General features: G+C 28.6%; 2 protein-coding genes across 8 annotated transcripts in view; one reads left to right on the forward strand and one right to left on the reverse strand.

The window, feature by feature from the left end:
- LOC111681975 (basic salivary proline-rich protein 2) overlaps positions 1 to 6,543 on the reverse strand; it is a 35,684-nt gene extending 29,141 nt beyond the window's left edge. For 4 of the 7 annotated variants that reach the window (XM_046948894.1, XM_023443884.2, XM_046948892.1 and 1 more), the window contains exon 1: positions 1,446 to 1,559. In XM_046948894.1, coding sequence (XP_046804850.1) covers positions 1,446 to 1,463 — 18 coding nt within the window. In that variant the 5' untranslated portion in view covers positions 1,464 to 1,559. Of the gene's footprint in view, positions 1 to 1,445; positions 1,560 to 6,526 lie in introns of those variants that run through there. The other 3 variants (XM_046948890.1, XM_046948891.1, XM_046948889.1) reach the window with 2 other exon arrangements.
- LOC111681976 (ras-related C3 botulinum toxin substrate 1) overlaps positions 1 to 23,965 on the forward strand; it is a 211,839-nt gene that overhangs the window by 159,635 nt on the left and 28,239 nt on the right. The window lies entirely within an intron of this gene.

Raw genomic sequence — 23,965 nt, forward strand, 5'->3', positions numbered from 1 at the left:
GCAAATGTTAAAGTAAAAAGAAAGGATTATGACATTTTGGTATTTTAAATATTTCGTGCATAATACTTTTTGTTTATTGCATTGATTTACATTAAATGTGAATAAAAACATTTTTCTGTTGTCTACACGACAATTATTAGTTTTAAGGTCCGGTTGACAAATTTAATTTTTTTATTTTAATAATTTTAGTTTAATAGTTAGTTATTGCAAGGTACATACATATTCAGGCCAATTATAAACAAATCATCCTTTTACTTGCTTTAAGAGAGGGGGCATTATTTTTCAGAATATATATACACATTTTGTATATGTATGTATTGGTCATTTTTTTAAATTTAAATTCGTCTATATCTAACCATTATTTAGGGCATAAAAATAATGGTTATACATAGACGAATTTAAAAACTACTATATTAATAGGTTATTATGCGTTTGTGCTGATGTTTGTAATACCCCAAAATATTAGTCTTACACCCACCAGTATATCAATCGACTCAGAATCACTTTCTGAGTTGATTTAGCTATGTCCTTCCGTCCATCCATCAGTCTGTTCATCAGTCTGTATGTCCATGTAAAACTTTTTCGCATGCTACAGATCTCGTTCGGGCATAAAAACTACCCTTCAGAAGATCACTTGATGTGACTGCCAGTGAAGTTGTATACATTTTTTCGTGTTATTTACAAACCGTACAATCCGACATGCGTCCAATCATACAGTACCAACAGTCCTTGAGAACATGATCGCTTATTCGTCGATCATATTTGATATTTAAGTCAGAGGTATATTAAAATCCTTCTAATAAAAAGTTTGACAAGTTGATTTCCTCGAATGCCGCCATGTCCAGAAACCCACATCAATTTGACGAAGTTTAGACGACAATTGAGCCGTAGAGTGAATGCAATTTTACAGACATTTCACCTGTATCACGTTTGATCTGAAATCTTTGAGAGATGCAAGACAGTCTTAAGAATTTACGTTTCAGGTGAGAGTCTTAAGAGATTTAGAACTGCCTACTAAGTTTATACTGGTCTATCTCTCGAGATTTAGTTCTCAAATGTTTATAATCAACATATAGATAGCATAAATTGTAGGTTGAAAAATCGCGCAGGACAATATTCCTCTTAGAGTTTTCAACTGCTGAGTTTGAGTTTAGACGGACAATATTTTTACTATTTTTGTGAATGTAATCGCCTGTCCATGTATAAGTCCTTTTTCAAAAACTCAACAAATTATTAAAATATTTCAGAATTAAGGTTAAAAACAACTTGCTGGTTTAGGATTTAGGGAACCATATGGATCGATTATACATTTTTAATTGTTTAAGATATAAACATGGTACGGACCCAAAAAAAAATAATATAAATTAAATTTAAGTTTCTATTGATGATTTGGTGGTGCAGGTGCAATTTTTTTCATAAAAATTTAATAATCTAAATCAACTTACCGCATCGGTATCGCCCATTCTGTTTTTAATTGAAAACTACTTTTTTAAACGGGGATTTTCCCAAACTATAGCTGTATTTAGTTATTTTTTATATTTAAATAAAACACACTTTTTTAATTAAAATAGTTTTAAAACAGTAAGCGGAAGACAAATCGATAAATTTGCAAAAAATAAATTAAAGAATGATTTTTAAATGTTTAAACTTTAAACACGCAATTAAGTCTAAAAAACCTCTAGACACTTAAGTTAAAACAACTATATATTTTTTTGTTTTGTAAAACAAATGACACGATTTTGTATTGTTGTTTGTTATTATATGATGTCAAGCAACCTCCAGTCGGATGAAAGGGGAAATTGTTAAAAACATATGTTTAGCTGTGTTGAACTCTAGACCACGTGTGAAATGCTCGGCACGAGACAGTCAGTCACACACTACAAATACTTACTTTGAATTCAAAAAGGAGTCAGTAACTTTTTGAAATGACGTGAAATCGTCGCAGTACAAATATGAAAAAAAGAGACTAAAGTTTTCTGTTTGTTTTTGTTGTTTCTAACAAGCCATCAGAAGTAAAAATGAATGAGTTGATTTGAAATTAAGCAAAAATAAACAAGAGAAAATAGCTTATTTGGTAAATTATTTGAAAATATTTAATGTTCAGTTGAAAGCCAAAAATATTTTTCTTAAATCAATTACAGCCTTTTAAAATTCTGATTTACCTTACAGACACAGCACAATTATTTTTTCACAATTTCCTTTTAGTTTATCACATGTTTAGGACTACGTAATCTGGCAAGAGTTGAAAAAAAACTGAACCCAAACAAAATCAAAACAATAGGGCAAAAAAACTTTAACTAAAAGTGAAAGTCGGTAACCATGTGGTTGGTGTCGCATGTTAAAATTCCCCAAAACTTTTTTTAACCCCAAAACAATACGACTACACTAACAGGTATGAATTGTTACAAACAAAACAATTATCATGTTAAAATAAAAAAAAAATCATGTAAATATAATATTTATTTTCAAATTATAGAAACAATTTTGCCAAATATTCAATAAATTTTGTACACAGCAATAATTCATTTGGATTGAAATCAAGAAAATATTTTTGTTAGATTTGTTAGAAAAACTCAACTTGAGGTTTCTTTTGATTCGGCCTAAGAAAAAATGATAGAAATAACATGACATGAAAAAGAAATTCATTAAATATGACATGAAATGCTGTTCATTTGTATTAAATTAAATTTGGGTGGAATGTGTTTTTTTTTTCCTATATGAGTTTGTAAGCTTATCGTAAATTATTAGACTACTAAACGTATGATTGATTTATATGATTTTTGTTTTATACATATTACTCATACGTCCTAGTGTTTAATAGTTTTGTTATAATATTATGGCCTTGAAAGTTTTCTTTCAATATGTTTCCTGTCGATGAATGGACTTTACCCAATTTCACCTGCTTTACATGGGATCATGTTGCGTATCATGTAAACCCACAGGACATCACAATGTTAATTGGAGTATTTTTTGAAAAATTAAGCTCTTAAAACTTTCAAGTCTTTTAAAAAGTACACAGGATTACATAGTGAAAAACTAAAAACATTATTGGTCTCCATTAAATTTATAGTTTCAGATGTATATCATCCGGTTCGTACCTAATTTTGAGTGACGGACGGTGTAATCAGACAATCGAAACCTATAAGGTCTGGAGGTCAAAGGCGACCGGTAGCGTTCTCACAAAGTTTACACACACAGACAGACTGACATAGCTAAATCGACTTAGAAAATCTAAATCATTTGGTATACTTTAAGATAGTTGTAGTACTAATATTTTTGGGTGTTACAAACAACAGCACAAATGCATAAAGCCCTCCCCTACTCCAGCCGAAAGATTTTCAAAATACGTTTGTAAATTGTAATACATATTCTAAATAAAAAAGGCATTTCCTATTTTCTTTTTAATATCGTTAAAAGTTTTCTCCTTGCTATTTCTTAAACAAACATTTTTAAACTAAATATTTTTTCTAAATACAAGTACAATATTCATTTATGTATTGTCATTTAACCCAGTTTAAAATTTAATTTTAATTTATTACATTCCTTTGGAACAGTTATGGCCATTGGTATTCATTGAATGCTCATAGTTTTCATGTTCATTTAGTCATCATAATTTAAGTCCTTTAAGTTTATAAGCAACATTTCAACATTTGCATTTGGTCATAATTCTGTTCGATAACGATCTAAAACTGACATAAATATAACGACTTTATTAAAAATTTCTATAGAGTTTTGCTTCAAATAGAACTATTAAACAGAATAAGAATAAACTACTAAGGTGAAATTTTAATGTAAAAATTATGGAAAAAGTTTTTTAGCGTTATTGAAAAGAATTTCTAGCTAAATATTTTGTGGGTCAACCTAAGTTTTTCTCAATATTTTCATTGAAATTTTCAACTATTGTCAAAAGCATTTGAAGTAAGCAAAGGTGTAATATATATGTATTTATAACTTGGTTTTCTATTTTGATTTAAATATTAAATACATTTATTTATCTTAACTTAGAATTTCCTATGCAAACTTTTTAATATTAACTTTTGCATTTATAACTGTAATAGATTTGTATTTATACTTTAATTGAATATAAATTTATTTGTAAGGCGTGATATTAATAATTTCCATATTACGGTATGAAGAAAAAAGATATATTACGTAGTCCTTTGACTACTATTTGAAAGAAGGACAATGTAGTGAATAACAATATTTTTTATTTATAATATGTATAATTATAAGTTGAAAGGTGAATGTTCATTTGTAGGCGTTTTCATTGAATTCTATCAATATAAAATGTATGTACGTACTATGTCCCTCCGTCCGCCTGTCTGTGTGTCCATGTTGAGCTTGTTCGCACGCTATAGGTCGCTATTTTCATCATATTACAAAAATTAAATTACAATTTCAAATAATTGTAATTTACGAAAATTAAATAACAATTTCAAATAATTGTTATTGGCAAAACTTCAATTACAAATTAAAAGTAATTGTAATTGGTAAAGCTTCATTTATAATTACTTTAAATGGAATTGTAATTGAAATCATTAAACCCCAAAACTCTTGTCTATTTGTCCTAAATAAATTGTGCATATATATAAACATTAGGGTGTCCCGTGAACCACTTTTTTGTTAAAAGTTTTGTTAGTGTTTTTTTGGTCCGCAAAACTACTTTTATTGTATTAAAAAATGTAAAAAATTCAAAAAAGGAACAAAACTAAACTAATATTTTTTTGTATGAGCTAAAATTACCAATCCACTAAAAATCATATTGTGGACCAAAAATATTCTACAAACATTTTAAAATTATTTTTGCCGCATCAGCTCAAAATTACGGAATTTTTAAGACCTATTTCGAAAAATTATTTAAATATTTCAAAAATTACACTGAGATCAGGATTTTGAATCGCTGGTAGGGAAAAGCAATTTATTTTTCTCTAAGTACGCATCAATTGAGTCGTATTTCTACATGGAATTCTTAAAGAGGCTGTTCCTCGGGACACTCTAATACACATACGTATATACATATTTGAAAAAATTAAACTCTAGCTATTTTAGTTCCCAAGATATACACATTTTTTACTCTGTATGAATGGTTCGACCATTTTAACCACAAATCTTCATATGGATGTATATATAAGTTTTACACGCCTCTATTGCCTCAATAGTCTACATATTCTTAAACCAAATGTTCACATTGATATTAAAAATAGTTGTACAACGGTTGAGGTCTGTTGTAGTTTTAAAAATATAGGAACTTTAGTATTAAATTAATAATTCGACGCCTATTATTGAAAATTCACCCATTTTTTCGAAATGTTCATATGGATTTTATTGTTATCTGTATGAAAATTCCTAAAAATAATTTTCCAGATATTTAAATGTTTGTTTTTAATTCATATGGATCGCATGAATGTCAAAAAGAAATTTTTTTTGTTTTTTTTTCAAAATTTAAGTCATTATGCCTTTGTTAGTCAAGCTATTGTTAGTTTGCACATTTTTATTTTAATTATTTATACTAATTTTAAAATTACCTCAACAATAATTGAATGTTTGGTACCACGCCCACTATAGCAAGTCTGCGCATTTTGGTCCATAATGTACATATTGTAATATATTGGTGTCAAAGTTGTCCTAACAAAATTAAAATTCTCTAGATATCATAATTTTTGATCTATGAGACTTTTAATGCTTAGTTTTTATGTAGGCGTGGCACTATAGCCTATAGTCAATGTGAAAAAATCTATCTTACTGCTCGGCAGTTAATAGACTTTAAACAAACATATGTTTGTATATATAAACAAACACACTCTAATTTTTTAATATGTATAGAACTTGACCGACCATTTAATTAAATAAATTATTTATTAAATACATATTTATAATTTTGTTAAAATCCTTATTACATTTGTTTCAAAACAACGAATTCTACATACAAACATATGTATACATGTACAGACATATATCAAATAACTTTTTTTTTTGCAGCCGGCTTTTTTCATTGCACGCAAGTTGCATTCAATAACAATCCCAACTTTACTTCTACTGTCAATCTTCTAGATATTTCCTGTGCTTACTATTTTTCGTTAGTCGTGAGATCAAAGTTTATTTACGTCCGACATTTTCAAATATTTATGTCCCCATTAAATAGGTTAATTACTTTAATTAATTATTGTAGCGCTTACAATGTAAATAATTAATTAAATAAAAATATTTTACTAATAGGATTTGTGTTATATTTCAAATGTTTAAGACTTAAATACTTCACAATACTAAAAATAGAAATTGTAACTTAAAACGAAAACTAAAAAAAATGTTGTAACAATTTTGTATCATGCAACTGGTCAGTTCACAATACAAAAGTCTCACACGCAATAGTTCAACCACAAATACATAAATATATATAAAAAAACAAATAAATGAATGCAAATTTATCGATTTTTTGTGTCTTTCAATCACACTAGCCAAAGGGCAACAACTTTTTATAAACTCCATAAGGATATTGCACTTTGTGGTAAAACAAAAAAAAAAACACCTTTTCTAAAACCAAAACTAAATTATTTCAATTTAAATATATTTTTCACAAAAATAACACTTTTTTCGTTAACACGTTTCTATCGAACACACTGACTGTTTAGGTGAAGAGTTAAAACTCAACTGAAGCAAAGTTCACTATTATAATTTTATTTTTGTCTAAGAAATTCTTAGAATTAAACTAATTTTGTATACTATTTTTTCGTATTTGTTTTGGTAGATGTGTTTTTTCACGGTTTTTATTGTATATTTTGATTTTATTTTACTAAAGAAAATTATTTAACTAAATAGGGGTTGTGGTAGTGTTTCCACACATATGTACTTAATACCTGCCTGGCCTGCCTTATTAGTGGAGTAAAAGATAATATTTTATTTTGGTTAAATGATTACTCGTTTATAGATTTAAATAATTAAAATTTTTGCGCAATAGCGTAACAAATTATTTAATAAAATCTTAAATTTATTGCCAAAATTTTTTTCAAAATAAGTTAACATTATTAACAGTTGATTAATTAGTTAAATTGTTCAAATGATCCAATTTCTATACCCTACACCACTATAGTGAGGAGGATATTATGCGTTTGTGCTGATGTGTGTAATACCCAAAAATATTGATCCTACACTGACCTTAAAGTATACCAATCGACTCAGAATCACTTTCTGGTTCGTTATAGCTATGTCCGTCTGTCTGTTCACCCATCTGTCCGTCTGTGTATCCATGTAAAGCTTGTGCGCATGCTACATGTTGGCATATACTTCTATTTTGAAAGAAAGGACGAACGTTATTGAAAATTGTTAAAATAGGCCCATTATTTTACATAGCCCTCATACAACCGTACCCCCCGAATAGGGCTTTAAGGCTCATTATTATGTTAAATGATCTAGTATATCAGCAAAAATCGGCAAAACTTAGTTTTATAGTAATTTCAATGACACTGTCAATTTTTGTAATGATCGGGCCTGATTTGTCTCATATTGATTTTGTCATTTCGTTTGTCATGATTCTAAGATAATTCTACACGAACAAATATTTAAGGTTCCGAATTTATTTACCAAATTTTATGTGGGTCGGGTTTTAATTGACCTTACCAATTCTATAAGGTCCCCTTCAGAAATTTTATGAGGATCGGTCAATATCTCTTTTCCTTAGGAAATCTTTCTGCATATTATTATGATAATCGATTCATATTGTATCCCATATAAGATATTTTTGACCTAGGGCCTATAGATTATATAGAAAATCGACATTTATGTTTTCACTCAAAATTCGAGTGTGAAATAAAAATGATCAAAGATACTCATTCTTTTTGCTTTAGGGCTTTTAGTTTAGCCAGAAAAAGGACTTTTACCCGATTCTATCGATTTTTGGTGGTACGATTTTCATTCGTTTTGCCCTATGGCCTCCAGAAAACTTTATCCAATACAAAAACTATTTGTAACTAGAAATCTTTAAGGTTCTAAAAAGTGAGGCCCACGATAGACCAAACTGAGCAAAAATCTGTTTCCCAAACATAGCAGACTGTCTTAAAATTTTGTTAGCGGTTTGCATTCTGAGGCCGATCTGCAAATAAAATTCAGTCGACATACATTATTTGTTCAATAACACATTGAAATATTGGTCGTAGACCTTCAAACGTTTCTTAAAGGATTAGCAATGTCCGTTAAAGCATCGGTCAGTATGTTAAAAACATGATCCGAAAAAATGCTACCGGGCTGCTATCGGGTCATTTTCGTTAAAAATGTTGAAGGAAAATCTTGTTTAGCTATCAATAAAAGGAATTATCATGCAATGTGTAGAAAATTAGGGTCCTGAACACAGTTTCTTACAATTTTTCAATTAGAGTTCCATTAGAATGTTTTTTGTCCGAAATAACATCGCTCCCAAGCCATATGGATATAATTTTGATGACAACATTAACAGAGAAAGTTTTTTAGCGTTTTAACTTCTTCGTTTGAATATAATTGTATGTGTTTGTATCTTGAAATTATTCAGTAGGCTTTTTGTCCTACTACGTTGGTTATCTGTTTAGATAATGAGCAGTTTTAGGAAAACAATAACGAGATACATTTTCTAGCACTCATCGAGGACAAACTAAAACTTGAAATCTTAAAAGATAAAAGCTTCAGTTTGACAGATTTAGAACTACTTTTCAATGACATATACATCCTTAATAGAATTTGTCTGCCACAAAATGTGTGTTTTTAACCTGAACTAATCCTTTACCCAATAATCGAATACTTTTAAACACTAATAGTTAAATTATATAAACAAAACAAAAGCGAACTAAAGTGAAATATAAAAAATAAAGAAACTATATATACAAAACTCGTATAAACTTAAAATAAAAAAGAAATTATGTCCTTGCGCAGTTTAATGTAAATAAAAATAATAATACTATCGATAGCAAGAAATAAATATAAAAAAAATAAAACAATTGTTTATCACGTTTTTTCCCTCCATATAAATGAAGTATAGTTTTCGTAAATATATATTTCCTTTGTTATAATGGCAGTTAAGAAACAAATATTTAAATAAAAACACATGTAAGTATTTCTTTAGATTTGGGTTTATAATGTTAAGACGAAACGAAAAGGAAAAAAACAAATGCAGAACAATAAATAGGTTAACAAATCTTAAAGACCTGATTTTCTTTTAGTTATAGAAAGGGATGTATACCTATTTGAGTTATTTGAATTTGATGTGTAAGTTAGATTGTATATTAAGATTATGAGGGCATATGATGGACTTTATGTATATATTGAGATCAGAAACAGGCTCTTTATGTAAAAACTACTATGGAATTTAAATCAATATAACTATAGGTTTTTATAGATTTTTCCTATCGTCCACAGTTTGCTGTATTATTAGATCTAAGCCGAGTTTTATTATAGCACATTGATTAATTTTACTGATTCCGAACCAAGATTCAGAAAAAAATTTTTGGCAAGTTTAGAGCAATGTTAAAATTGTTCTATCTTAAAAAAAAGTTCTGAGTGCAAAACTCTCTATCTTATCCATAAATTGCTGCGAACTCTATTATTTTGGATAATTTTTTGTTGCAATACAGGTGTACATGCTAAATACAAATTCACCAAAATATTAAAATCGGTATAATAGTTTTCGAGATATTGCTGTGTTTAGTAATATAACAATAATTTTGCAAATAATACAAAATTTTAAATTCTTTTTATATAAGGATTAAGGATATGATCGTAAATATATATTACAACAGAAAAAAAAAAGAAAAATCTACGAACTAGCGAAATAAAATTTTTTTTGCTATCCTGAAAACTTGTATTTTTTAGATAGAGACTATTGAATATAGTCCCTGGATATATAATTCTTAAAAAAATATATCTTTGGTCTGGTTTAAAAATATTCGAGCAAAAAAAGTTTAAATGGAATCAAATCTTGCACAATCACTTCTTAGTGCATAAAAATAAGACTGTTTGAACTGTACCTCGGGGCCACTTATACATACATAAGGTGAAATCAGACACCGATGTTGGGTGTAAAATTTCAGACCTCTAGCTCCTTCCATATGCTTACAAACTGAATGGCAAAGTAATAAATTTAAAAATATAAAATGAAATTTTTGATAGTAGACAACAGTAGTTAAGTATTAGAATTCAAATATTTTTCAATACTATCGAACTTCATCCTCATTGCTGTTAAACCTAAAAAATCAAATTAGTTTTGAAATTACTTACGATTATTTGAAATGTGTCAGTCAGTTCACTTCAATAAAAATATTTCAAAAAAATTACTGCGGATACTTCGTAATAACTCGTTTGAGTTCAATAAAATTAATTTATAAATAAACTACATATAATCATTTATCGTATTACCACAAACTAAATGCTCCAAATTCTTAAATTTATCATTCTTATAGAATATTTCATTGAATGTCTGGTTCATCAGACAAATACATTGAATATGAATATTTTTAAATGTTCTTTTGAAAGTAATGCGTATAATAAATCACATCATCTTTATTAAAAAACATCGTGTCTAATAGTATTTTTTTGAGTTATTTTATTGTTGTTTTCTTAAAGTTTATTTCTTACCAAATAAAACATGAAAGTCATTGTCATAGTCAGTTTATGAAAATGATATTATCCTTTAGTTAGCAAATTACTACACTTTAAAGGATATATTAGTTATGTTGATAAGTTTGACCACAAGTTGTTGGTAATAGTAAAGAAATATAAAAAGGGAGGTGCTTATCCTATACCTTAATGTGAATATATATCGCATCTTGCTCTACCAATTTTATTCCCTAAAAACATAGACTGACAAATTTTTTAAAAATTGGATTACAATGAATTTAAGTTTTCCATCTTCAGAACACGATATCTTGAAGTTTTCGTATGGACAGATATCGTTAAATCGAATAAGTAAGTGATTAAGGATCGATCAGATAGTTTTGGCTCCAATATATAATATTTACAAAGCACTATAGTATAAGAGCTATTAACATACCGAAAACAATAAGTTTTCAAGCTTTAAACATGATCTCATATCCCAGAAGTATGTACGCGATAGATATAAAATTAATTTTGAAAAGTATAAATTGGTACGGGGTTTCGACTTTTTCAAATTTTGACAGCCTGTGTAATCAATTAATACAAATTTTATTATTTAAAGTTCGGGTTGTCAGAGATATATATTAGTCCAATAGAGAAAACCTAATTCGTTGAAAACTTTTTTCTTTAATTCAGAATATTTATTTTATTATTTTCTTTTTCTTATTTACTAATTGGTGAACAACATGCAAGTAAAGTAACCAAATATCACGCGTAACAACTGTTATAAAAATTGTTTTTATTGAATTTATTTACTGCGTATCTAAGGTTAAGGATTTTTTAGTTTTATATATTATTTTTTTTTTGGCAGACAGACAATTGTGTTAGGTTTAAGGACACACAATGGAAAATAAATATTATAGTGTATTTGTGAACAGAGAATTTGATGTGTTCCTTTTTTGACAAATTTTATTGAGTTCAAACTACAACTATATGAATGTACTTTTATTTATTTTTTAGTTTAGGTCTTTGCCATTAACTAGTAGTTGAACATTTTTAGTGTCAGTAACATTCTTATAAAATTTAAAAAATCGATACAATAAAATAAATAAATATAAAGCTAAAAATCTCAAATTTTAACCCATACAAGTTTCCACCAGAAAAACAGCTTTAACAGTCATAACTGTTTTTAAAATGACAATGAAATTCGGCATAAAAAAGTCAAAATTTTATGAAGATCGGCCGATAATTAACCCATACCCTTCATATATGGTGTCCTCCAAAAAATGACTTTAACGCCAATTATTCAAAATACGAATTTAGCGCTGAAATTCTATATAAGTAAGTTTCTTTCGAGCAAAGATCTATATACCGAACACAAATCCCTCTACCCAATTTTATTAGAATCGGTCCATAATTGACTCTACCCCCATATAAGGACGGCTTCAGAAATTGACATTAATGCACATTATCGAATATACCGAAATTCGATACACACAAACAAGTTTCTTACAAACCAAAATTTCACAATAATATCAACATAGTTTATAGGAGAGCATTCCATTTACTGCCTACGGTTATATTCGGCATAGTCGAATATAAAACTCTAAATTGTTTGGAGTTACAAGCAATCTTAGTGTTTTCATTTAAAAAATCCACATTCGTAAGTTTTTTCATTCCGTCTGTTGAAATTGATTTTCTAAAGATTTTCAACAAATAAGAATGTATAGTCGGGCATGCACGACCATATGATATCCTAGGCCAGTCAGTATGGTAAAATTGTTGATAATTTTTTGTAATAATAAACCATTTTATTTTTAACTTAATTTAATTCAAAAATATTTAAACAAAATTTTTGATATTGGTATTAGTTTTTATAGGTGAACTTTGTCTTTAAAGTCATTTTTGGCGGGTCCTTCTTATGGGAACTAGGGTCAAATGAGACACGATCATTACATCAGTATATATTTGGACTTATACACAACTAAGTTCTGCCAATTTTTGTAGAAATACAAGAACCGTACAAAATTCGGGGGGTACGGTTATATGGGGTCTAGGCGTTATAATGGACTGATTTTATCCAGTCCATTTGTCGTTGAGAGAAAGGAAGAGCATGTGGCATAGATACACAACGGATAGATAGAGAGACGGACATAGCTAAATTGACTCAGAAAGTGATTCTGAGCCAAACGCATAATACCCACTGTTTTGTAGACCTCAGTTTAAAAAACAGCAAAATTTTAAAAATCTATATGTTTTTATTTTTATCACAGTCAATGAAATGGGGATCCTTTTTATAAAAATTTAAGAAAATAAATTTAAATTGTAAATGTTCGTAGAAACTTAAAAAAATCTATTGTGATGAGTATTTAAGATTCGTCAATATCGACTGTAGATGACCCTTACTTGTTTAATGGTATGTTTTGTTTTAAAGATACAAGTCGAGAGTTTGTGCTAAAATTTCTGTTGATTTATTTTAAAATATTTTTTTTTTGATGTTAATATTATATACATAAAGAGCTGTAGGTACTCATAACAATTTATCACAGGTTTACTGTCTTATTCATATCATTTTTTGAAATTTGATAAATAATTATGAATTAGGTCCTAAAAAACAATTTTTCATTTAAAATTTGTTCACTTAACCTTTGATAAATTGTAATGATTTTATGTGTTCACTAAATACGTCTATTTTGAAGCCATTTCTTACCAAACACATAATTTTAAATAAATTCGAATAAATTTCCAGAACATACCTGTAACGATAAAAAGAGAAGGATTTTTTTAATAAAGAAATTAAACAATACAACTTAATGCAATACAATTTAAACACTTCAACTAATAACAGAAAAATAACGTTTGTTTTAAAATACAAACTTTTCTCTTTATACATTTAAATGTAGTAAAAGCACACTAGCTAAGACAACCACCACCCCAAGTTGTTTATTTTCGATTCCCCTTAAAAGTTTTTCTATATTAGTTGTACTAAATTATTTTATTCACTCGTTTTTAAAGCTTCTTTTTCATAATTTCCCCTAAGCATTACAAAGAGAACAATACAACAAAAAACTAATTTATAAAAGAGCTTTTACTAAAGTTTATTATTTGCTGGTTTTTTCTTATAGGGGTGGCAATTCTTGTTCATAGACCACCCATCTCCTGAGATCTATTATGTTAAAGATATTTCTTTTTGTATTTTTGTTTTGTTGAAAATTTTGTTTTCTTTTTTGTTTCGTTTTTTTTCTGCTTTAATATGAAATGTATCTAATGTTGATGATTTTAAATTTATGAGTTCGTGTTGTGGTGTATTCATTTGAACCTTTAAAGAGGGTGCGTTAACTTGGACTATATGGATGTGGTATGGAGCAAAAAGAAGTAGATATGTACACTCATAAACTGCTTTTGTTGGCTTCCTTTTTATATATTTACACATTCATATACATACATATATTTTATGTATAATTACATACAAGTGTATATGTATGTATTTTTTTTGTCAATTCTAAAAGAAGGTTCAGGTTAGTAATCTCCACTCAGACTTTTGAAGTAATGAAAATATTATTTGCAAAGAATAAAAGTTTCATTTATTTATAAAGAACTTAAAAATTTTATTTTATAAAAAGTAGATATTGTTTTTGTCGAATGTCTAATACGTTTGACAACTTGTTGATCATTAGCAAACAAGTCTGATCTAATTTGCATATGGACACATATTCTCCAAATTAAAAGGGAGTCTTATATTATTAACTATAGCTTAGTTTCCCTTATAATTATTAATACAAAAAAATGAAATTATTCCTTTAACAGTCTGCAAGTTACCCATCAAATTGTGTACAATTCATTGATTATTTTGTGGCATACAAAATAATTGTAGAGCAATTTTATGCTTACCACACTGTCCAACAGACAATGTAAAAAATATATAGTGGAGGCAGAAGCGACAACAAACATAATTATGAGACACCATCACTACCACCACCATCACTTGAGGAATTTAAAAGCGAAAAATATAATAAAATAGGAAGAGTATCATATTCGGTTAAGCCGAATCTTGTATACTCACACAGATAGAAAAATCGCATTTTAAATTTAAATTTATTTTTTCTTTTTTATTTTAGTCATTCCTAAAAATTAAAAGAATTTTTAAAAACATTAGTGTAGAATGGGGACCATACGCCACTTTTTTTTAAGGCGGCCTCAAATTAAAACTATAATACATATTCTTAATTTTTTCTTTGTTCGGATACTTGTTTTACTTGGCTTTAGTTTTATTCCTTTCGAACTTTTCTTATTCATATTAATATACATATTTTTTAAACTTTTCCGCATTGACCAAACACGGCGATACCGCCCTATCCATGGGGTAAATACGTCAAGGGGAGGGAGTAGATTTGTCATTAGTAAATTAACATAAAAAATTACAAAAATAAAAACAAATCATGTCTGCCTTCCATCATAGATAAAGTTAATATTTCAAACTTTTAGAGATGATAGATAATCGAGAACAAAATTTGATAATGTGATAAAATCGTGATGTGATAAAGTTACTCTGTTTTCAAGTTATTCGCATTGTTACATGTGCCCCTATGGCGATTGATCCCCCTTCTACCTTACATATCGGGATCAACAGAACCAAATCTCAATATGAAAACGTTTTTTTTTTTTGAACGAGTTGTACTAGAATATTTTTGAATATCATTTCTTACTTAATTCTATCCCATTTCCTACTTAATTTAAAATTTCCATTCTAACATATAATTCTCATTTGGTAAAGAACATTTTTGCCCCAAGTAAATGAGGTTTTGACAAATGATATCACTATGTGTGCTTAAATTTTAATGTGTATTTATTAACCTATATATAATGTTCTGCATTCTCAAATCAATTGTAATACATTGTAATATCGCTTTGACCCTGACCCAGCAATAAAAGAACTTCCAAAGAAGCTAGAAAAAAGTGAAATTTACTCCATAGGAGTACTGAAATAAACCTGAAGAAGTTATAATTTTAACACAGGCTTGTTATAGGATTTTTATTTGATTCCAAATTCACTACACTGATTTATTCCCAAGATGTAATTTTTATTTTCTTTTCTGGAAGTTATTAGGAAGTAAAATTGTAATATTATAGAATACAACTAATTTGACTCAAATAATATTAACATAAATATTAACACGCATTTATCAATTAAATCCAAAATAAAATTGGTGTCATTCAAACAATTTCAGTACGAAAAATATACCTTCAATTAAAATAAAAATTGGATTCATTTTCATTACTTTCACAGAAGGTAAAAAAGTGGTGATAAATGTTATTCTTGAGAAAATACTTCGCTTTATTTTTGCTGGGGATAAAAGCTTTTACTTAATGGATCCGTTTTTAAATCTGGTATTTTGTATATGATTTAAGGAAAACCGAACTTGCCGTATTTTTGAAACCGCTTCAGATTGATATGAGTACTAATTATTATGTTCTTTTTTGGGTTCAATATCAATACATTTATCGGGAATGAAAAATTTCGGAAAGTGGAACTATATATAGACAATCGAGTGCATCAAGCTGACGGAAACTTGTTTTACTACAAAACGTTCCACTAATAAAATGTTTATTAGCCTCTTATAATAAGGATAAAAGTGGTGAATTTACAAGGGGAAATATACGGAAACCGTAACTTATACATTACTATAATGTTATAAAACACACAAAGTTTTTTTTTTCAAAATTAACTTTCTTAAGCCATTTATGTGCCTAGAAAATTCTATTTTTATAACACCTTGTTAAACAAATTGGCAAGATTTCATGGGGAATTTGATAACAGATTAAAACACAACAAACGCTAAAATTGTATCAATATCTCTTAAATTTTATGATTTAAATACGTCATTTTAGAGAAGTCATATTTTACCATGAAAGTTTTATTTAAATCGAAGTTCTATTCAAATCGGGCAATCTCACATCAAAAAAATTAAAGGTGAACTTTTGCAATATTTATGAATTTTCATTGAACCATCATGGGGACTAAGGTAATATGTTCGAATGTTTGCAAAACTTTACTGCACTATACAATTTATATGTACATTTGAGAAACTACTTTTAGGTGTGAAATCGTGAACCGATGTTGACCAAACCAAAAAAACCTTATCAATATATTACAAAAAATTTGAGCTCTTGACATGTCTTGATCGTCTTAACATAGATCTTAATTCAATCATTATTTGTATATTTGTAAACTTTAGTTCAAACCTAGTACACCCATTTTAATGTAGCGTATTAAAAATGTTATATGCTACACATACGTAAACAAAAAAAATAAAGTGTGTTTAATTTGCCATGTTCTATTTACAACAGAGGTAGTAGGGTGGGTGTTAAAATGTTAAATAAATTTAAAACAACAACAAGAAAAAGAAAAAAATTAAATAGTCATACCTTAAAGTATCGATAAATTGTTTTACATTTTAGAAAAATATAAAAATAACAAACATACAATAGCAGTTAGGTATTTATTCATTTGCTGCACGTCAACGCTCATCTCACTCAAGTAACTCTGTAAGAATTTTCTAAGTGTATGTGTGTTTATTTCTACTCTTGGCAGTATTATTGTTTAGTGTAAATTAAATAGAATAAAGAAAAACTATAATTTGCATAAGAATCTCTACAAATTACGTGTAGTTTATTATTTATTTAGATTTTTTTTCTAATTTTTCTTTAATTTTTTTCTACTTTTTGTGCTTTTTTTTAAATCTTCATACATATAAATATGCATTAGAAAGTGGAATGGCAAACAAAAAAGTCGTCTATGTGCCCATTGCACGAATTTCGGACATATACACATTTTCACTGTCACCTGCTATTATTATGGGGTAAAGACTAGTTTTGTGTTTATTAGGGTGATTCATAAAAAAGAATTTGTACTTTTCCATTCTCAATATTGGAATTGTTGTATTATACTTATACCTTTCATCTGTAGATATTATGGTTTTGTACTGAAATTTGTATCAGCACTATCCTAATGTTAAGCAGTAGTCTCAGGATCACTTTCTGAGTTTATTAAGCTTTGTCCCTTCATCCGTTCGTCTAGCTTTTTTCCTGTTGCCCCCATATAAAACCTCTTTACTTAAATATATCGGGAACATTTGGGAGTCCAGATAGGCTGTACTGTAGTGTTATATTCTATCTGTCTGGGGTTTTATCGGTTCTGTTCCTAACAGATACTCTGCTCTGTTTCACTATAACAGACTTATTGTCTCGGTAAATTACCTTAGAATGTAGTATAGTCGCGCAGGCCTACCATATGGCATCCTACACCAGTCAGTATATTGAAAATATGATTTTTTTTTTAAATAATTAAACATTTTTTATCTTAATTCCAAAATATTTTAACTTTTTGTTTACTTGTTAAAAAAAAAAGATTTTCTACAAGAGGTCTCATATGAGAGTAGGGGTAAATAGAGAGGAATTTACGTCTACTTCAAAGTGATTTATGTAGAATTCAATCGTGTTGCAATAGTTTTTAAGTGAATGAGGACCGATCATTACAACAATCGGCAGTGTCGTCTAAACCTCTATAAAAATAAGTTTTGTCGATTTTTGTTGACATAATAAAACATTTAACATAATTATAAACATTTTCGGGGGGTACGGTTGTATGGGTACTAGGCGAAATTATGGACCAATTTGAAACACTTACAATAGCGTTCGTCCTTTGACCAAAATAAAAGGATATACCAAATTTGATCATTATCTTGAAAATTGCGATCTGTAGAACAAGCTTCTTCTACATAGGCACACAGACGGATGGACGGACGAACGGACATAGATATATCGACTCAGAAAGTGATTCAGAGGTGATTGGTATACTTTAACCCACTATGGTGGTGTAGGGTACACAAATCCGAACCAAGCTATAATAAATGATTTATCATGAAAAATAAATCACATTTTATACTTATAAAACTTTACCACTCCCGACTTTATTCTCTCACTTGTTCTTCATAGAGTGTTATAATATATTAGCCGATACTGGATGTCATCATTATAATAATATTAGAACTTTTTAAAATGAAATCAAAAAAATATATATTTTTAGCTGCAGGTCTACTGTTTACTTACCCATATACATAATTTTGTTGTATGTACTTAATACACAAATATTATGTCATCTAAATGCACAGTACATATACATACACATGTATGTACGTTTATATTATGTATGAATATTTAGTTATTGTTGTTGTCTTATTTAACGACAAATTTAGTTCAAAGCAATGACAATGAGAAAGATTTACATAAAATGAAGAAATACATACAACAAAAATTGCTTTGGGGAATACATTTTAATTTCAGATTCCCTTTTTTGTAGTATTTAATATTTATATCCTACACCACCACTTTATTATTATATATGAAAGCTGATGTTTGTAAAACACGCAGTAGAAACGCAATCGAATTTATGGCTGACAACCATCAGTCCTTCTTAAGAAAATCAGTTTATTATTTATCAGTCCATTATTTTACCTAGCTCTCAAACAACTGAACCCAAAACAGCCCTCCCTCAAAAAGAATTTTTGAGCTCATCATTATGTTAAGTATAATTGTATCTCGATAAAAGGTCTCAAAATATAGTTTTATACCAGCCATGATTTACATTTGACCCTAGCCCCTTACAAAGTTCCAGAAAGTGAAGCGGTCTTTACTTTATTAGTGTTAATAACAATTCAGTTATTAACACTAATATTTCGATGAAAGTAAGAACAACTTTTATATAAATATTAATCTATCCAGCACACATCAAATTGGAATATTCAAAACAAATACCTTATTATGAAAAATAAATCACATTTAACATTCACAACTGGTCTAGATCGGCCACGACCGACTATACTTTCCTACTTGTTTTTCATGATGTGATGGTAATAAAACTATCTTATGCTAGGAAATTAAATACGTTTTATAAGATAAATTTCATTAGGTATAACATTTTAATAATTTTTTTTTCAAACTGTCCGCAATAATGAAATTGATCTTGATGTAATAATAACTTTACATCCTTCCCTCTGATCCTCTTTTCATGGCATCTAAACACGTGTTATTTGTCAAATGTGATTTAAACGTTTAAAAGCGTTGGGAGTAATAGTATATTTTGTTGACAAATTAAATTTTTGTTATTAAAGTAATTTAGCAATTAGTGGTTTATTCAAAAAAGTATAAAAAATTTATAATGAAACAAATATTATTAATATTCGTGAAATCAATTTCTCGAAATTTCAAACAATTTCTGCCTTTGACATTCTCCCCCCGCGGGCATATAACCTTGATGAAAGACCCCATCTTGGTGTTATTGCCATCCCGGGGAACAAATGTGCTACCAGTACATCTAGTCTGTTGGGACCATAAGCTGGTGAGGTCAAATATATCCTAGACTTTTCCTTGGAATGATTTGATATGGGGTCAAATCGGAGAACTATATAATCTTGTAATCACGGAAACCAAGTTTCTTACTTTGTATTTTCCTGTTTATTGGAGAGGTCCGTCCGGGGTGCACGTGGTTGCTTTTTTAAACAAAAGTTCGCGAGAAGACTGATGTACAGTAAAGCGTTGGCTATAAGTTTGTCAAGGGAGGATTGTAGGGGTATATGGAAAAGTTTACTGGGTCGAATGGTAATGGATAAAAGGTTTCTTATGCAAGTGACACCACTGAATCTTTCTTCCATGTCCAGATATGTTTTGAGATAATTAGGGATAATTTCGGTGCTGTTGTTTATCCCAACGAATTTTCAAAAGATTATGATACAAATTTTGATACAAAATTTATTCGACACAAACGAGTGTACTATTATAAAGTGTATAAAATATTCGGATTGTCTAACTTATTCAAACATAAAACCCAAATTAGTTTTTTATTATGTTTTAAATTTATGGTGAAAAGTGTCTGTTTTTATTTTCATTTAATCTCATGATAGTGATAAAATGATGACTGAAGTACTAAACTATAAAGTACTTTACTGAAAGTTTTATAATAATATCTACTTTGTTGTAAATGTTAAACACATGTACACTACTAAAAACATTAGGGTATTACATATTTGTAAATAAAAATAAATAAATTTAAACGCAGTCAGAAATGTATTTAAACTTATTTAAATAACGTATAGAAAATGTGTTTATTATACCCATAATAAAACGCTTTTAGTTCATGAGTTTTTCTAAATTCCATTTTTATTTCCATGTTAGCCCACTGTGCGTATGTTTCTGCGGAAAATTTTATTAAATGAAATTTACATAAAACACAAATATAGAAAACGCTAAAGAGTGAAAATTAATAGAATTACAAAGTTAAGCAGATAGAGTAGAATTGGTCCGTCAGTCAGTCTGTCCATTCGTCCGTCCATCTATCCGTCCACCCATCACTTTATTCAGCTTAAGAGATTTACAACTTTTATGGAAGTGGAGCGTAGAGGAATATAATTTACATAAACATTTCTATGGTATGTGTGTACTTGTACTTTTTACACTACAACATTTGATGGTCATTTTAGGGGCATTTTAAAAGAAATTTTATTTAATTAGCATTAACAATTAAAGCATGTTTTCATTTAATAACAATAGTAATGCTAAAGAAATACTCGCAAAAGTACTTAGAGTTTATAAGGTAACACACTCGGTTGCACAAATATGAAAAAGGCAGGTGTTTGTTTTTTTTTTAATTATACATATATCTATTTGTTGTTGCTAACTTTTGCAATTTTAAAGAAACCTGTTCTTGCCACACTTTTTATTTATGTTTTGTTTATTGTTTAAGTGTGCCGGAAATATAAATGCGTTTCTTTACATGGCTTAAATAGTCAGCCGCCTATGTTACTCAAGTAGGCCCATACCTTACAAATGGATTATTGCTGTTCTGTATTTGTTTCTGTTTTTATATTGTAGGATCAGTTTATCAGCCAATTAAATCTTGGAATACTTTTATTAGATGTCCTCATAAGAGAGAAATCTTAATCTGAAATTTGTCTGTTGGGTATTTGTTAGATCTGGGATCTATACATATATACAGAACACATATGTAACAACACAACCTTATCAAATACAAAAAAGGATACATGATAATTAAAATTAAAATCCTCATTGAAATAATTTTTGAAGAGTTATTCAAAATTTATTTATTTTTTTTCATTCTTTAGCATTTGTTAAATATTTTGACTTCAGATTTTAAAATATTTAAATAAATTTTAATCAAAGTTTCTTATTTTCGTAAATTTTAAACAAGTTTGATCAATATTTATTTAATAATTAATATATTGCGTGTCACGTTTATGATGGACAACTGTTTTTAAAAGTTTGACTTAAAAATAACAAAAAAATTAAAAATTTACATGCAAATTCTACAGGTTAAATATTTTACTATAGACAACATATAAACTGAGATAATAAACAAAAATGAAAAAGAATGTTATACCCGGTAATGCTAAATGCTCTAAAAAAAGATAAATTTCATCATACATAATCTGGCCAATTATGAAAAAAAAAATATTTATAAAATTTTCATGCGTTCTCCTAACATTAATATCAATTCTCAGCAAAATTTGAACTATCAGTGCTATAAATAACAACTTTTTTAATTCATTACTTTGTAAGATATTTAAATGAAATTTAAATTTTCAGCAAATTTGTTAATAAAGTTTTTAATTTTAATTTGTTACAAATTTAATGACAAAATCATTATACACTTTTTGGCGGTTATTAAAATTTAGTGCACAAACACTACCTATATACCTCTTACAATTTAAGCCAATATTAAAATATATGTTTTAAGCGACTAAAATATGAGGGCTAGTAAATTTTTCCACTTGTATAATTTCGTGTGTTTTTGCAACAACTTACATGTTATATTCTCCATAAAATGAACATTTCCTCAATGTTGGTAAACAAACAATTCTTAGATAATTTATGTATAACAATTTTAGAAAGGAATTGTCATATTTCAAATTCCTAGATATTGAAAAACGTTCATATCCGCCAATAGTTCATTTCTATTTATGTAGGGTAGAAGGGGAATCATTCGCCATAGGGGCACATCTGGCAATACCAAATAATTTCGATTATATTACCTTCACAAATTTTGTTTTCTTTCCATCCCTGCATGTTTGAAATTTAAACTTTTCATATGACGAGAGGCAGACGAGATTAATTGTTTTTCAAAAGTCTGTAAAAATATTTTACTATATGGATTTTTTTCAGTTTTTGTGATAGAAAAAATATATGGGTTAGTGATAGAAAGTCAATAAAACTTAATTATAAGACATAATGGTTTTCTCGAAACCATAATTTGAAGCACGAAAAAAATTAAACTAAACCCTAAAAAAATTAAACTGCCCCTGGGGCATATTAGCCAGATACAAGTTATCTCTGTGATGTAGAGCAAAATGTTGTTAAAATAGAGAAAAAAAACAATTACAATTTATTAATTTTTTTTTTGAGCTGACAATGCAAAGATTGGGTGTACAAGGTGTTGGTGTACTTGTCTCTGATAGATTAGAGAGATTCTGAGTTGTATGCGAGGTTAGTTGAATGGAAGAGTAGTGTGGTTGGGCGACATTTAAGGTTTTCTCTTGTCGGGGTTAGATTGAGCTGCCCATAACACCTGTCCTTCCCCAACGGCACTGCTATTGAAAGAGATTGGGTAGCTCGAGCACTAGAACAAAGTCCAAGTATACTGGAACGGAAATTACATACACGTAAATTGCCACCGGTGTGTAATATACACAATGGGGCGGTGATGAGTTTTTTAAACCAGTAGTTCAAAACGTGAAGCACTTCGGCAATCTTGACCCTTAGTCGAACCCTATTACATTTTCAAATCGGCATAATTCCCACATATTATAGCCTACACCAAAATAGTTGGGATGATCCAATAATATGTTAAGATAAGTCCGTTCATCCGTCATACGCATAGAACAAAGCGTAAAGACGGATCTATTGAAAATTGTTGAAATCGCTTATAATGACGACAAATATATCAATGCTGCTTCAGAAATCGACACTACCCTTTAGAAAAAGCATTAAATTTCTATCATTAATATCCCAATGAAATTCAGGGTAACTATTATATACAGAGACATCCGGTAGGTTTGTGTTATAGTTTGGTAGACCGGGAGTGGTAGGTTTGATTCCCACCTGATACACTGGTCAAAAATCGCACATAAGGGACTATCTTTCTTTTTTTCAATTGACTGAAAAATTTGTATATAAAAATAAAATTCGCCCAATCCAAATTTTATGGAAATCAATTATTATGGAAAATTATCGGAAGTTACGGTAAAATTCAACATAAATGTTTTTTATAAAAATAAATATGTTTTTAATATATGTACTCATAATTTGTGTAGGGTATATCGCCTGATCGGTCATACCCCTGCAT

The sequence above is a fragment of the Lucilia cuprina genome, chromosome 4 (genome assembly GCF_022045245.1).
Source record: "Lucilia cuprina isolate Lc7/37 chromosome 4, ASM2204524v1, whole genome shotgun sequence".
Lineage (NCBI taxonomy): Eukaryota > Metazoa > Arthropoda > Insecta > Diptera > Calliphoridae > Lucilia > Lucilia cuprina.